Source organism: Festucalex cinctus, chromosome 20 (genome assembly GCF_051991245.1).
Source record: "Festucalex cinctus isolate MCC-2025b chromosome 20, RoL_Fcin_1.0, whole genome shotgun sequence".
NCBI lineage: Eukaryota > Metazoa > Chordata > Actinopteri > Syngnathiformes > Syngnathidae > Festucalex > Festucalex cinctus.
In genome coordinates, this window is record NC_135430.1 from 20411379 (window position 1) to 20427972 (window position 16594).

At 40.0% G+C, this 16594-nt stretch overlaps 1 protein-coding gene across 1 annotated transcript in view; it reads right to left on the reverse strand.

Moving 5' to 3' along the window:
- Positions 1-7144, reverse strand: part of LOC144009414 (uncharacterized) — a 35376-nt gene extending 28232 nt beyond the window's left edge. The window contains exons 1-3 of the mRNA XM_077509141.1: positions 6793-7144; positions 4425-4677; positions 3937-4100 (exon numbers count right to left, since the gene is read on the reverse strand). Of these exons, the coding sequence (XP_077365267.1) occupies positions 3937-4100; positions 4425-4677; positions 6793-7001 (626 nt within the window). The 5' untranslated portion in view covers positions 7002-7144. The remainder of the gene's footprint in view (positions 1-3936; positions 4101-4424; positions 4678-6792) is intronic.
- Between the last annotated feature and the right edge of the window lie 9450 nt (positions 7145-16594).

Sequence of the window (16594 nt, forward strand, 5' to 3'; positions counted from 1 at the left end):
CAAAGAAAGGATTGCATCATCTCTTCAAACCGCATTGGCTTCTTTGGTGTTGGAATTTGTATGGAAGATGTGACTTAGATTGAAAGCATCCACTAAAAATCGTCTTCAGCGTGAACATAAGGACATTTGTTTGTTTGGAATACGTTGTGTTTTAACAAACCGGATATTTCTTGGGTCCATTCGTCAAAACATACACTATGGTCTCAACCGAGCTATGTACCGTATTTTCCGCACTATAAGCGCCTTATAATGCGGTGCGCCTTATATATGGAAAAAGTTTTAAAATATGTCATTCATTGAAGGTGTGCGGAAAATACGGTAAATAAAAACTATGACCACTGGGTTACTCCTTTTATAATTCGGTCATATAAATATTGTGAGTGTACCTCCTCCTCCTTCTTTGAACACATTGCTTTGTGCTCTGTGCATGCACTATTAGCAAGGAGTCTTGATATTTTGAATTCAGGAACTTCTCGCACGTGCGGCGGACATCTGACATTGCCACTCACTTAAGCGAGCCTAATGTGAATGCGTTTATTTAATCCATGGTATTTTCACGTTATTTTCTGTCTCTCGTGAAAAATGCCACTACGTATTTTCATGTCTATAGGTCCGTGCGTATGGCGCACCATCCACCAGAAATACACGGTCAGAGGTAAACAAATGGTGAAACGTGGTAACGCTTTTTTTGAGCGAGAAGGAAACTGACTATTTTGTTAGAGTGACATGAATATAATGTCTTTTTATTGACCATAAAAATAAAGTTAAAATGACATCTATTTGCCTAATCACATTGTCCATGTGTTGCGTTTTAGCTCAGGATGTAAGTACCTCGGAGTCATTATGAGAACGGGTTAATCCCAAATGTTTCAGAAACCGGAATTTTGAGCTTAACCCGAATATTGATGCCATGGTAATAATGTGCACAATCAGTGAAACAAAAGAATGACCCAGAAGGCAATGGAACACTAACTCATCACCTGTATAATGAACTGGCTGTAACTTCACCGTCAATGTCACATGACCCTCTCTGATGTTTGTTTGGCATTTCAAAAAGGATGGAGGTATACAACCTTCAATCAGTGACCTGCATTTCTGCAGCAAATGCACGAAGGGAGCCTAAAATGTAATTAGAAGTGGATAACAGTCCATTCTATAAGTATCTATACATAAAGCCCGAGGGCTTGCTTTTCCGAAATGGGTCACACTATGACTCTGCAGCCAATAAGAAAGTGTAACCCATAAAATTAGCAGCCTTGTGGCCTTCATTCAATACAAATCGGTGTGGCGCTTGAGTGGCAGAAGTCAATCTTCCTTGGCTGCAGTTTTAATATCGTCCATTTTGCAGGAGTTTGATAACCCGCCCGCTCACTGAAATTCGACGGCAGCCATCCTTGGCCGCTCATCTCCAACCGATGAATTCAATTTCTTACATTTGGGTCATTAACGGGGATTTGGCTTGATACAAGGCGGCTTTTCTTATGGATTGTTACAGTCTAGATGCAAGTCTGAATTTAGAGTTTGACCGCCTTTGGACCACATTGTGCCGCAACATGCTGGGTAGCACTGAGGTCTACTGGAAGAGATGCAGTATAGCAAAAAGAAAAGGTCCCCAAATACTGGCATTGTCCCCAACATTAGGAGTCATTGTTCCCAGGTTTTTATGTCTATGCTAATTTCCTATACTTGTAATTTAGCAAACAAGCAGTGGACTTTTGTTCGACAAAATTGCATGTTTTGGTTGAATTTATCTGTATTATGCTAGGGAGAGGCGAATTTCATCTAACTGTTTAGCTGTATATAACATTCTTTCGTTGCACTACGGCTTATGTTTTACTGTCTCTGAATACACAATACTCGTTATAAAGGCCAATCATACTTTACTTGCTACTCCCAACATCTCTGCTTACCACCACAATGTCATCTCTTGTCTTGTCAAGTCACTCCATGAAACCAAGTTAAGCTATAATTGTTCAAAGCAGTGTAATTCCTCTTTCATTTTCTAAAACTTAGTAGAAAAAAAAATGTAAGAGGCTGTATTTTTTTTTCCCATTATACTTGTTATAATCCCTTAAAGTATGATGCAAGGGTTGTTTTTTTGATTTATTTTTTTAATCCAAGAAGCTTGAAGAGAAACACAATGATTCAGCACGGGTGACCTCAATCTCTAAGATATGACTGGAACGCACAGACGCTGTCAGATGAGTTCTCGTTTCTATACATTATACAGTATATCTGGTCCATTTCAATATGCATGAAGGCTTTCAAGCGATACCAGCCGTGCAAAGCATTCAGCCTAATAGGATCATGTAAGAGGGTTTATATGTTCACGCTATATCAAAACACATTTGAACTTTTGGATTCGAAATGCTTTCAATGTTCCGACCGATACCACGGTTATGGTGGCTATGAAAAGGCTGCGGTGTTTTACGTGAACTCAACGTGCTGATGTGTGAGGTCCGCGCAAACCTGCATCAGTAATTCCGTTCGACTGTGAAATCAAAAGGCATCAGATCAACATTTGTTCCATTTCCTGTTGTTTTTTTTTTGTTTTTTGTTTTTTTAGGACCCGCACACACACGGCTGCGGAGGTGGAAGAGAGAGTTATTTCTGAATGGATGTTTAAGTATAGTCTGCTGGTGAGAGCCGGGCCAGAGTGTTGCAAGGAAGGTATTCATCTTCATTGTCAGATTGTCCCCACAGGTTGCTAACGTTTCAAAATAGCCGTGACTTTCATTGCTCTCACAACTTGAGCTGTCGTGCTTCTTCTCGGCCACTGGGGAGGTTATGAAATGGAGCTCAAAGATGGAATTTACATTTACATACATAGCATTTAAAAAAAAAAGAAAGAAAGAAATGGAGCCTTGGATGCATGCCCGTTGCAGTTTTTTTTTTTTCCTCCTCATGCTTTAGCTTCAGTGCTCTGAGACATTGATAAAACATAACAGGTTTACACTAGGTTGCTTAAAGAACAACTTTTGTCAAGTAAAGGGCAATTAAGACCAACAACTTCACTGAGACAGTTAAAAAAAAGTGTGTTTCTATCTTATTCCATTCTTTAGTAATCACCATTTTAAAATGGATAATTTGAGTGACATAAGCAAAAATAGAAAAAAGATTTTTTGCACAACAGCGACTTTGACGCTAACACTGTTTAGTGACGCTCTGTGAATTAGATTTAAAGTGACAAAGATCATTCACGTAATCGTTGAAAATGTTCTATTTCATCAGATTCGTCATGTAATTTGTCATTGTAATTTCATCATACACCGTGAGCCCATTGAAAAGATATACAATGCTGCCATCTGCTGGCCATAGCTAATGGGTGTTTTAGATTCCACAACCCATTGACCAGGCAGCGCTCCACTTGCTGAAGTACTTGAAGCAATTCCGCATTTCATGTTTGTCTCTAACAAGTGAGGATGTACCAACAACATACGTAGGTAAAAACAGTGTTTTATCATTTACTGAGAGAGATTTAATTGTTTTCCACAAACATTTTGGAACGTTCAAAGTATCTGCTGTAATTGACAAATCATATTCCGCTTTAGCTTTTCTGACTAATAGGGAAAATTTTATTCTTAACCCTGCGATTGGCTGGCAACCAGTTCAGGGTGTAGCTGAGATAGGCTCCAGCACCCCCCGCAACACTTGTGAGGAACGAGCGGTTTGGAAAATGGATGGATGGATATTTCTTCACCTCCTAATTGTAAGACAATCTTCTTGTAGACCTGATAATTTTGCCCAAGCTTTGTTGCGTCCATTAAGATCATTTGAAAGAAACCAGGAATTATCCCTCCCTTTTATGCTAAATGTTTGAAATGGTGCATACTTGCTCACAACATCAATAAAATTCTCTGACGGCCGCCAACACGCAATGATCACAGAGAAATCCGAAACTGGATGAAATGGCACATCCATTTTTCCGAGTCTTACCTGAGCAGATAAATGCAAAGGATGGTGGCCGACAGAAGAAAGATGACCGCGTAAAGGAAGACCGTGATGGCCACCCCGGCCGCGCCCGATTGGTCGACTCTGCGAAAGTGCCAGAAAAGCTTGGCGGCATCCCCCACTGGCCTGTCTGGGCTGTAGGATAGACGCTGCAACAGCAAACAGGATGAGGGTTTAGCATTAATAAGGATGTTTTCTTTTTCTTTTTTTTATAAACCCCCCAAAAAATACATTATTGGTTGTAGGGTTTAAACTTGACATACAGTACATTTGTAATTAATATCATTTGACCACAAGCCTTCCCTGTGATAAAAAAAAAAAAAAAGGACACACAGCTAACCTTCCACTTTTTCCCTCATCCTCTTCTCTCCCGTTTTTTTTTTTTTTTCCTGTAATCTAAAGTCACTTTGCCAAGATAAAGTGAACTCCTATTTAAAGTGCACAAGTGTCCAAGTTATTTTTAAGTGACTTACCCCGAGGACGGCGTCCACTGCAAGGACTGCCAGGGGGTGCAGGACTGTCCACACTCCCTGAGCCATGATCAACTTTGACGTGAAGGAAGGGAGTGAGCCAAATATCTGTTGACAGCCCCATCTGATCAGAACCAGCAGGAACGTTACTGCGTTCAAGGTCAGGGGACCCACCACCACCATGGCCAGCTCCTCGCGGGTGTGGAGCAAAGAACTCTGGTACACCAGGTCCACCGTGTGCGCGTGGAATCGGAATCTGGTGAGATGAAGGGCGGGTATGTGCATGTGTCAATATGTGTCAATATGCATGTGGCAGATTTATGTTCATCACGTGCCACTTTCGGGGCACTTGTTTCCAGCCATTCACACACCGTATCATATTAAAATGTGCATGATGCAATCGTTTTTTTGACGAAATAAAGAAAGACGAGATGAGAAAAAGCATCTCAACGATATTTTCACCTGCAAGAGAGTACGCAAGATCGACTCTGCGTTTACGAGCAAGCCTCATGAGCTCCTTAATCTTCCCATCAGTCAGGAGATGGCAAAACAACAGGACAGGTCTGCTTTATGCTCATTAAGTCCCATCTGATTCCACCTATTCCAGATTCTGTTCATTAATCCCGATGAAGAGGTCCATTGGAGTTCCATGTGAAGAAAAACTCCATTCCAATGCAGATTAGAGCTAGACATTCTTTTAAAATGTTTAATCTTTGCTTTGCCCAGGAGCCACAGGAATAGCAGCTCTTTGCTGAGTCTAATTTAGATAGCAAAATGTTGGAAAATACCGTTTAGAATGATGCAATGCAATTCTTTCACTGATTTTGTATTGCAGGTAATTGAAATGAATCTGTTCACTTTGGAAGCCTTTTTCAGAGGAATACTTTGGTATATACTGTATTATTTTTTATTTTTTTGTACAGTAAAGATAACACAATCAAATAGAAGTAATCATAGGAGATTCCCTCTTACTATGGTAGCGGTGCGCTTAGCCAGATTTGGACTGTGTCAACAAACTTTAAGAATTGTAGGTGACTGATTTTCTCACTTCACCTACAAGTTCTACGAGATTTTGGTCTGTCATTGTCAAAATCACAATAACATATGTGGGAATGCTTCAGCATTATTGTGATTTTTATTTTCCACACTTTTTTTGCCATGTAACAACTCCCACATAATACTTACGATTTACACTGTTCAAATTTCAACTTGCTTCAAAGAAATTCACACCTCCCGGGGTATATATTGTCTGATTCTACATTACTTAGAGTATGCGCACAATTTAACATTAAATTTCATTTTTTTCCCCCATTCATTGTCAATGGGATAGTATCACCTTCCACACATATGACTTATCATCATTACCAGGTGTTTGATACTGCTCGTTGGCACAGTTGGTAAAGTACATTGTCCAGTAACCAGGAGGTCATAATTTCACAATTTATCTCGCCATTTACTTCATAAGCATTCCACATGCATTCAAATCTTAGCATTCAGCTTTCAGCATCCCCACGCAATCTCTCCAGAAATTGCACTTACACATGTTCTCTAATGTCCCTCCTACTTTCACATGTTTTAATCCTCAACCACTCCGCAATTTAATATGTGATGTTTTCACCCTCATGTTAGTACCATAAAACTTGCCGGTATGCATGTTCACAGCTGGCGCCGTTTTATTGTGATGAATTAAATCAGCGCCATATGCCAATTAGGTGTTATTTTACAGGTCTTTTTTTTTCTTTTGTGTCGTATTGCTATTTAGTCACAATGCTTCATAAAAAGTAATATGAATAAACAAGACTAAACTCTTTCCAAATAATGTAGTCTGCGTGTATCGTGAAATCAATGAAATTCCACAGTGACTTTTTTGTTGTTGTTGTTGTTTATTGTGTTGGGGCATGTGTTAAATGTGTTCACAAGTTATATGTTCTGAACTTTTATGTGTCCTAATTCTTCCTTATCAATACATTTTGAAATTATAGCCAAGTCAAATTTAGAGTTGTTCTGTGGCAGAATAATGTATGGCAGCCATCATGCAAGATTTCATCCGGCATCGGCTCTGTGTGATGAATAATACGTCATCGTTTGATGAAAGATGTGTGATGTGTTGTGCACCCGAAAACACCAGGGCAGCATTTTGAGAACATCCGCTCTGGGATCTAGTTTCAAAAATGATTCTTTTCCGTGTGGACGAAACTATTAAAAACCTTTGCGGACACAAACATTTATAAATGTTGGTTCAACAGGATACAGAATAGTATACGACAAAAGCAGCTATACATTTGTTGTCTGCGCATGCACGCATATTACTGTAAGCCCCTCCCCATCCTTATTGTTGTGTACGTGTGTATATCAAAGGAGGTGAACTCACTTGTTGACAGGAACTGCTATGGCCTGGAGGTAGAGCCACTGGCTGCAGTAATGCAGGTAGAGCCTCACAAACCACATCAAAGCCAGCAGCAGCATAATGAGGCCGAGCTGCAAAACAGAGACCCGCCAGCTACCACATTGTTGTTGTTGTTGTCGTTGGTAGCGGTGGGGTTGCCACGGCAACAGCAGGCCCAGCTCGGATGGCAGCATGCAAAGAACCAAGCGGGCCGGGTGGGACAGCTGGGCAGAACTCGGTCTGTTCTGTGGAGGTCTGGCTTAAGACAACAAACAATAAAATCACGACATCAATATTGATGAACCATACGTAGAGTGGAAACGTGCGGTGATGGTTCATTTGTGACGCGTCGACGATGTGGGCGTGTCATCTTTCATAGACGTCGCATGAAATCCACGACACCGAGGAGTGATCAAAAACATGACATTATTACATTACATCATTTCACAGCACTTCATTCATTCATTCATTATTTCATTCCACTTCAACCCGACTCGCTCTGCTGTAATCTGCTCGCGTGTGGGAGGCGCACGCACGCAGGAGCGTTTAATTCCCTTGTGATTGTATTGCGACGTATTTTTTATTTTTTTTTGCTTTAGTGCGTGAATAGATTAAATTAAAAGGAGAAATAGATTTGTTGAAGAAAGATCCGGCAACCGAAGATGATCAAACATTTGCCACTATGACGACATTTGCTTCCGTTATAAGGTAAGCTCATGACTGTCAACAGAGCCATGCGTGCGTCTTCTGTTCGATTTCGTGCTCGAGGGTCGCGTTATGACGTATTTCGACTTATCGTGCCGTGTCCATTTATATAAATCACCTGTGAACTGAACTAGAGGTGAAAAACTGGATAGTTTTGGAGCAGGACCGCCCAAGACGTGCTAGCTAGCACCACGGCTAAAAACACGGCCTATAATTACGATATAAATGACTTACTAATTGCTTATTTTTATAAACTTTGACTACAATTTCTACTTTTCTGCTGGGAAATAGAGATCATCTTTCATCTAGAACTGCTTCAAACATCAAAGCGTTTTGTAGGAATGGAAGAATGTTGATTTGTTGTGATTGTATTGGTGTTAATGTTTTATGTTATTGTTATGTTTGTTTTGTGTGTTTCTTGTGACAGCTCATGCTGTTTGAAAGCGCTACATAAATAAACTTGTGTTGAGTGGAGTAGAAATCGTAAAATTGACATTTTTACCAAATGAAATCAATCCATCCATCCATTTTTCTTGTGTTTTCGTCATTTACGCATGACTGATTTTGTGAAAACGCATCACATACTGTAACAAGCGGCAGGTTATTTGGAAAGCACTGCTGAAAAATCAATCTATTCACATTCGGCAAGCATAGCGAGTGGCAATGTAAGATGGCCGTCAATAGCTTCGCTTCTCGGTACGACGCGAAAGCGACACCGTTAAGCTGCATTCGAGGAAGTTAGGATGTCGGGATTTTCCAACCTACGTCCAGGAAAGGTGCACTAAAAGGCCCCCTTTAAGAAGGAATATTTACTGGAGGTCAAAATGTCCTGCGATGAACCAGAAGAACAATTTATCAGAATCTGTCATCTTTGTTGTTTACATTCGTCTGGGACTCTCGGAGGTCGGAACCGGGTCAATCTGACAACTGAGATGAGCCTGACTTACCACAATCGTTACAATATTTATTGTAATTATTATAATTGTATTTGTTGTCTGATAGACCGCTGCGTGTTCTGACTTGCATGAAAACTCGGGTTACGACATCATCTTTAGAACTGACTTCCGTCTTAAACTGAAGATCCAACGGATATACTGTAGGAAATGAATGAAGATTTTGGGATGTAGCACGACACCCCTGTCTAAAGATGTAGTTTATTTTTACACATATATGGAGAAGCATTCTAAGCAAAAAAAAAACTCGAGTGATATGTTCCGCCGTTTCTGTTTTGACTGTTAACGTACATATGCGTGCATGCCAATATTGAACACAAACAAAACAATATGAGACAACTGACATTCATTTTCGCTTAAAAATATTTGTGTAAACGGTGCAGCTCACGTGCTATATTTGTGCACGTATGTGCTGCTGTCACGCGAGCAGATAGCAGATAGCGATCCCTTGCAGCGACGCTCAGTTTCCCTCGGCACCTCTGCCTCCTCTGTGCTGCCCTTTGTTGCTCTACTCAACTATTCCCTTTCATACAGAAGGGCACAGATGGAGCAGCCGCAGACACAAACTCGCAATATGTCAGACGAGGCGAGTACAATTGCTTTTGCGCGACAATCTTGAACTGAAGCGGTAAAACGCAGTATAACGTGTTTTTGCACTTTACACTTTACATGTAAACACAAGGAGCCATGGTTGACCCGGATCGTCTGGCTAACGTTAATTAAACTGGGCTCAAAGTAGCCCGACTATGGTTCGCATCAGAGTGAGACTTTGGGCTTTTTGCCCGTGGATATCCCAGTGCCTCACCACGGTGTCCCAGAGCACGGCTGGAATTCACTTTGTAGTGTCTATCTAGGGAAAATGCTACAGTGCCTAAGGACAAAAAAAAAAAACAGAATCAATTGTGTTGCCCAACCCCTCCACCCAATAAATTAGTCCAGAGTTGCATCTCACATGACTTTAATGCAGTGGTGCTAAGAGATTATCGGGGCTGCCGCGGGAAATGATCCAATTGCATTGAATTTGTCTGAAAAGAATTATTCATTGATTACAAATATATCATTGTTTGTCTATCCGTGTCAGAGACATCTTGTGACGAGCAGAACAATTAAATCTGGCAGAAAATATCGTACACCTGCATCCACCTGTCGCCATTCATACAACAGAATTTTTGTGATATTTTTGATTAGATCTGTTTTTATGTAAATGTGCCTTGACTGCTTTATTACTCCAAGCAATGGCTTGGCGTTTTCTTCCCAGCTTTGTACCATTGCTTAAATATGAAAAGTTGCTCACGTTTTTTTGTTTTTTTTTGTAAGGCTGGCATTTTCTCAGACATGTTGAATTGTTTCAAGTTCTCAAGCTCCTCGGCGGATGCGCACACGGGCCGAGGGATTCGTTGAGAAAACACTTAGCCAGCAATTTTGGCCTGATAAATATTAATAGGTTTCCTCAAACAATAGCAAGCAAACATCTGTCAGAAAAGTTGGCCACCGGTGAGACGAGATGAAGCGTGGCGTGTAAAAAACTGACTGTGGCTGTGCATTCCATGAGAATTGATTGATGTAAACGTTATATAGAAACAAATCAGTCATCCATTCGTTTTCATTCATTCACTGGTCATCAATCGATTACAAGGCACTTCTAGACATCCATCCATCCATTTTCTTAACCGCTTTTCCTCACTAGGGTAGCAGGGGTGCTGGAGCCTATCCCAGCTGGCTTCGGGCAATAGGCGGGGTACACCCTGAACTGGTTGCCAGCCAATCCAGGCACTTCTAGATATTTAAATCATTATAGTGCATGCAATTGCAGGGTTTGGTTTAGACTGCTATGTTTTTTTTAGATAGATTTTTTATTTTATTTTTATTTTTTTTAAAGAGCTGATACTGACACCAATGACCGAGCTTCTCACCCTAAATTAAAATTCAATTAATTAAAAAGTAATAATAATAATTCCCTGGAGATCAGTTTTAAACTGATCTATTATTTGCAAAAAAAAAATAAAAAATTAAAGGCAGATGTCAATATTTGTCAAAATGCATAATATTGGCACCGATAATCGGCCTAGCCCTAATTTCTATGCTAATCCTGGTGAGGCTCACTGCAGTAGCTACAGGCTATCGCAGATGAGTTGAGCTGAATGAGAATCAATCAAACAACTTGTGAACGACTATAAACAATTGTTTTGTTACTCCATATCATGCTGTTGTGTTTTTGTTTGTTTGTTTCTCAAAAACTGCTCTTCATATGGCCAAGAAACCACATCGGTCTTAATTTTACAGTATACATTAACATTTGACTTGCCATACATAATTTTCATATTCTGAATCTGATACGAGGTATCTTGTCTTCATGTATTTCATGCACACATATATAATGATGATTTTGGAATAATAAAAAAAAAAATGTCAGTATCTTTCTTTCAATGATAGGATTATTTTTTTTTATTTTTTAACTTGTAATCACAGCAAAATGAATTTTGTGGCATTAGCCCGTATTCCACAATTCCCAAAAGTTTCTTGGGAATTTGCATTGTAGTGTTGATGTAAGTCTGTTCACCATCAAAGAGACAAGGCAATGAAAATATACAGTAATCTCCAGAGCGAAAAAATAAATAAAAAATGACAGGATGTAAATATATATGTAAATGCCTCTCCACAATGATTAGAGCTTTTATTCTCTTTCCAAGCTTTTTTCACGAATCGGCACACTGTGGGTTTTTCTCTGTGTATTTGAAGTGCAATTGCAAAGTAGACAAAAAAAAGAAAAAAAAGAAAGAAATCTGTGTGCCATAAACACGTAGTCAAGATGCTCCCCTGTCAAGTGGCATTAAATGAAAACGGCAAACTCGACCTGACGCCCATCCTTCGCATAATGAAGATATTGACGATGCATGAAAGAGGAATATTTTTAGACACTTGAGTGACTTCCTTGTGCCTCTTCCAAAGCAAACATGACGTGAAATCTGTTGTCAGCGCTCAATTGATTTCATTGAGGAACCTCCGATCACAAAAAAGTATAATAGATAAAACAGAGGCAAAGGCAAGGTTGGATATTTCATCTTCCGAAATTACAGCATGTCCCTTGAACGACTGATAGCATGTGGCTAAAGGCCCAAAATTGAAATCAAGCATTTCCAAACAGCCATGCATTGGCACGCGTTGCTACATTTTAATTGCACTTTAAAGGATTGCGTGAAATCTGGGTCAGAAGCTGTTCCCTAATTATCTTGCTTTGGATACGTTTGCGTTCCTATTTTGCACAAGCTGACTCATCGTTTTCCCCAAACCTTGCCAAAGTGTGCAAGGTATGCAAATAACCTGTCAATCATTTGCACATGAACTATCTTCTTGGAAAAAATAGAAAACAGACAAGCCAGTAAAGACTTTTAAAAGATGCTTAGGTATTGAGAATGGGCAGCGTGAGTTGGTTTAGAAGGGGGATTACAGTGGGATGTTCCATTTGAAATAGCAGATTAATGGTAATAAGTCTTGCGGGCTGAACCACAGAAGGTAACCCTCGGAATCCTTCTGCACACCACTGCAGGCTTAAAACCCTCCAGTTGAGGGCCATTTCAAAAGTATCGGACTTATCCTTTCATTTTGAGGATTAAGTTATTTCTTGTCACTTTCATATTTTTGGGCCACTGGCATTGTTTATAAATGCACTAAAAGCTCCCATCTTTTCACACATACTTAAAGGAACGGCGCGCTGTCGGGGAAAATGGAGGAAGCAAAAATTGAGAGTGTGAAAATAGACTTAAAAGATTGACAGATAATGTGATTGTTCTCTTCGTTGGCCTACATGCATGACTGCCATACTGATTATGGAAGTGTGATTATCTGAGGTGTCAAAGAACGAGATAGGACTGGCGAGGCTTTATCTTTGTTTACATCTCATCCCCTTGATTATGAATTTCTTTGAGAATTTGATGGCGTTTGTCTTTTTTTGCTGACACTGCCAACCTTTCATGCAATAATGTGCGATGATCTTTAAAAGACACACCTTCACGGGGAAGTTTACACGCCGTGCTTGGGCATGCTTGACATCTTCAGTCAAAATTGTTGGTCTTAGTTTTGAGACTCGACTCAACTCAGGTTCAGAATTGATTAAAAAAAAAAAAAAACTGGGTCAACATGTAGCAGGTTAGGGGGTTAGGGTCACAAAACCAAGTTTTTTTTTTTTTTTTTTTTACAAATTAGCCTGTCATTCACATAAAAGCACAGATTTACGGCATTACAAAAGATTCTTTGGCTGTGAAAATGTATGAATACTCCATTTCTGAGTCTGCATGTGGACTTCAATAGCCGGAGTTTTACTTTTCGAAACGTCAATGCCTGTGACAAAATATGATATTACGTTACATATGTGACCTGTGTTTACCTTCGGAAAGAGTGTGGATGCTTGCTTTTTTTTTTTTTTTTTTTTTTTTTTAACTGCCCCACATCCAAGAATGCAGACGAAGGACAATGTTAAAGACATGGTCCGGAGTTTTTCCGTTGCTGTTTCTAAACACACAACATTCAAAACTGATGCTCGAGGAAACAGCCAACCAGGAATGAATTGATTGATTCCATAAATAACATTGCATAAGAGTAATAACGGAATGACCTAAAATGAGCCATAAAATCTGGAAAGTTACATTATAAAGTTTATACATGAAATGTTTTAGAGCACGGAACATTGTGTGCTAAATTCATTACAAAAAAAAAAAAAAGTAAGATCTATTATAACACTGCAAAAGAAAAAAAAATGTTTTGTTTTGCTAACGGGTGGCATATAAGTGCAAAGCTGAGGCTTCTACAGTAGACCGCAGGGAGCTATGAAGCTGCATGGAAAGCGCAAAGAGCCATAAATCCAAATTAGTGGCGGTCGTTTATGCTCATGTGCATTTAAACAAGTTGAATAGAATAACAGTCATCTTGATATTGCAAAAAAAAAAAAACAAGACGTCTCAGATGTTCCATATATTCCTCTCTCCTTCTCCTCATTGACTTTGATTTTATTTGCTCCAACAACAATTAGCATGTGGGAGCTTTATAGGCTTTGTTTCTGAGCAAGGCCCAGGGAAGGCATGCATATACATAAATGAGTTTCATTGACCAAATGCTATCTCAGTGGCAGGTATTTGGGATGCAGTTAAAGGAGAATTATGGAATTGCGACTCCGCCGCCGTATATCAGTGTAATTAAAATAATAGGACTGCGCGTTGGTGAATGATCACAATTATTTGCAGCTGACGGGGAAAGGGGAGAATGCATCATCAGAAGCCATGAAAAAAATGTCTTTCACTTAATTAGGAATCCTTGTTTGACTTATCGTTGGCTTGCTTATTTTTCCAATGCGAGCAAGGTTCTCATGTGTGAAGTCTATGCAAAATGTCACAAGCGGCTTCCGCAATATGTTACATGGAATTACAAGCTAAAGTTAAATGATCCCTTGTATTAATCATCTCACACTGAAAATACAAATAAATAAGACTATTATTTTCGATGAATTAAATGTGTCATAGTATTTTGATAATTGCGATTAAAGATATAAATAAAATTGCATTGGTATCATTGGATGAATTTGAGTATTATCCAACCACCACGTCTTTCCGATCAATTGGACTTCTCCGTAACATTATCCTGAGTGATCGTCTTATTGAGCCAGGTGTCCTTAGAATGTTTTTGTCTTTCCCGAACTGCTTGCAAACGCGTAGAGGCAGACAATCGTAAATGTGACGAGCTCAATACGAAATTGTGTCGTGAAACGGAACAATAGTTATGGTGGGAAGCTTGTAGAAGTTGCACTGTAGCGGAAGTTGTATGCCAACTCACTAAGACACACAAAAAAACGGCATTCCTGTTTTTGCGACGGTGCGATGGCAAGATGGCGACCTATTTAGTTTCGATTTAACAGTTTGGGTAGCCATGCTGACTTTTCTCAGTCTGGAAGCGATGCTCAGTGCTGAAGAATGAAATCCTCCAGAGGACTGCACAAGTATTTAACTGGTTTCTGACCTTGTCTCCCAACTGCAGCATTTGGTCACGAGAGAGATCGGAGTAGGAAATTGGGCAGCAAGAGTGAGCCACAGTGAACGGCTGTTTAATACTGTCTATGGACGATAAGGAAGGAAAGAAATATTTGCAGTTTCATATTTTTGTAATAATTTGTAATCTATTTTATATACATATTACATGCACAAATATATATATTTTTTGTTTTTAAATCCTGTTCTATTTGAATGGGTTAATAATTGTAGCCTACATTTGTCAAAGCACTTTACCAAGCCACTTTTTTTTAAACTTATTATTATTATTATTATTATTATTTATTTTATTTTATTTTATTTTATTTTATTTTATTTTATTTTATTTTATTTTATTTTATTTTTTTTTACGATCTGCACCCCTGACTGGTGATATCCTGCATCCATACAGCTGTATATTTAGGGGGAAAAAAACAAAAACAAAACAAAAAAAACACTGGCATCATATGTGACAGCACCGAACTAATTGCCTGTCAGACATTTTGCAAAAGCGCATATTTATTTGCACACTGCATTAGCCCGTAAATACGTATGCAAAAAGCTCTGACAATCTGTGTGTAAACTCTTGCTAATGCACTCGTTTGTTGACTTAACTTTGTTAAGGTGTTTGTCAGAGCAGGGAAGGAGTGATTGCAGATTGGGAATTACAAAAAAAATAAAAATAAAAAAACGCATGTGAGTGTGTCAGCTTTGGCCTAAACACACATACAAAGAACATACATGAACAAATCGCATGCAATCACTCACACGCTCACACATATCGTTCTTGTCACTTGCCCTCCCCTCGTCTCGAAATCTGTGGGGAATCACACTCATGTGAGCAGGAGCACCAATGGGATCACACTCGGCACTGATTGACAGCCACATCACAGGAGATCAACCAATCATTTGGCAAATTTAGCCCGTCGGGGGAACCTGACAGCTCCCATTTCCGTAAACAAGGAAGAAGGATGATTGTGTGGGTGACTGCGAGATATGAAGCGCTTTCCTTCTAAAGTTGACAGCACCGGCGCACGTCTGGACACACAAATCCCTGACGTGTGCGCCTGGCCTCTTTTTTTTTTCATACATACAAACATTCGTGCCCCCTTCGGCACAGGAAAGCCACCCAGAGGTGAGCGGCGTTGCCAATCCGCCCACCTCTCCGAGCAGCGTGACATCACAATTGATTGACCTCTGCACCGCCTTGTGATTTAAAGTTGCACCAGAACTGACGGGCTGCGACGAGCCGTTGGTTAATTTTAGGCGCGACTCCGTCATATTTCTCTCAGATGCCGAAATGCATTTTCACAGTCACACTAGATTGATTCCTGAAGTGACAACATTAACCCTTTTTACTACTGAATTTGCACAAAAGCATAAAAAACAGACGAGCGGCGAGGACGAGAACAACAAAGATGGACCCCTCCAACTGCTCCGGTGGGGGGGGGGAAACGTGCGAAGAGGAACGTTGGTCCCCAATGAGGCGAGCTAACCGGGGGAAATTAGGTCAACGTGTTCCCTTTGACTCCACAAAAAGAACATGTCGTGTCTGAGGGTGTGTCTGTACACCATAACGTGTTGCACGACTGCCAAAGTTTCACATGTGCGCGAGTCGTCGTAGGCCGCACCAGCTAGCTAGCATCGAGCTTCAGCAGTCTAAGCTAGCGTGGGTGTTGCCAACTTGCCACTGATCTGTATATATTACCGGATAGCCGATAATATGTGCCGGTGTAAGCTGTTGAGGCCACAGGGTGGCCATCGTAATCCCTCCCACCTCGCGAGCAGACTTACTGGATAAACCAGGGGTGGGCAAACTCGGTCCTTCTGGACCAGAGTCCTGCAGATTTTGGAGGTTTCCCTCTTCCAACACAAGATGATTCCAATCAACAGGATTGACCTGCAGATGAGCCACCACACGTGACAACTTGACGATACACTATTCAGGATCATTTCACATGTGTAGGTGTAGTTGATTATGTGGTGGTAAAACTCTGTTTTGCATTATGTGTGTTAACAAAAAAATTATAAATACATTTGAGTTTAGAATAAATTCAATTCAATTGGTTTACAATGAGAAGTTTTAAATGATCACAACTTGCAGGTCAACACAGT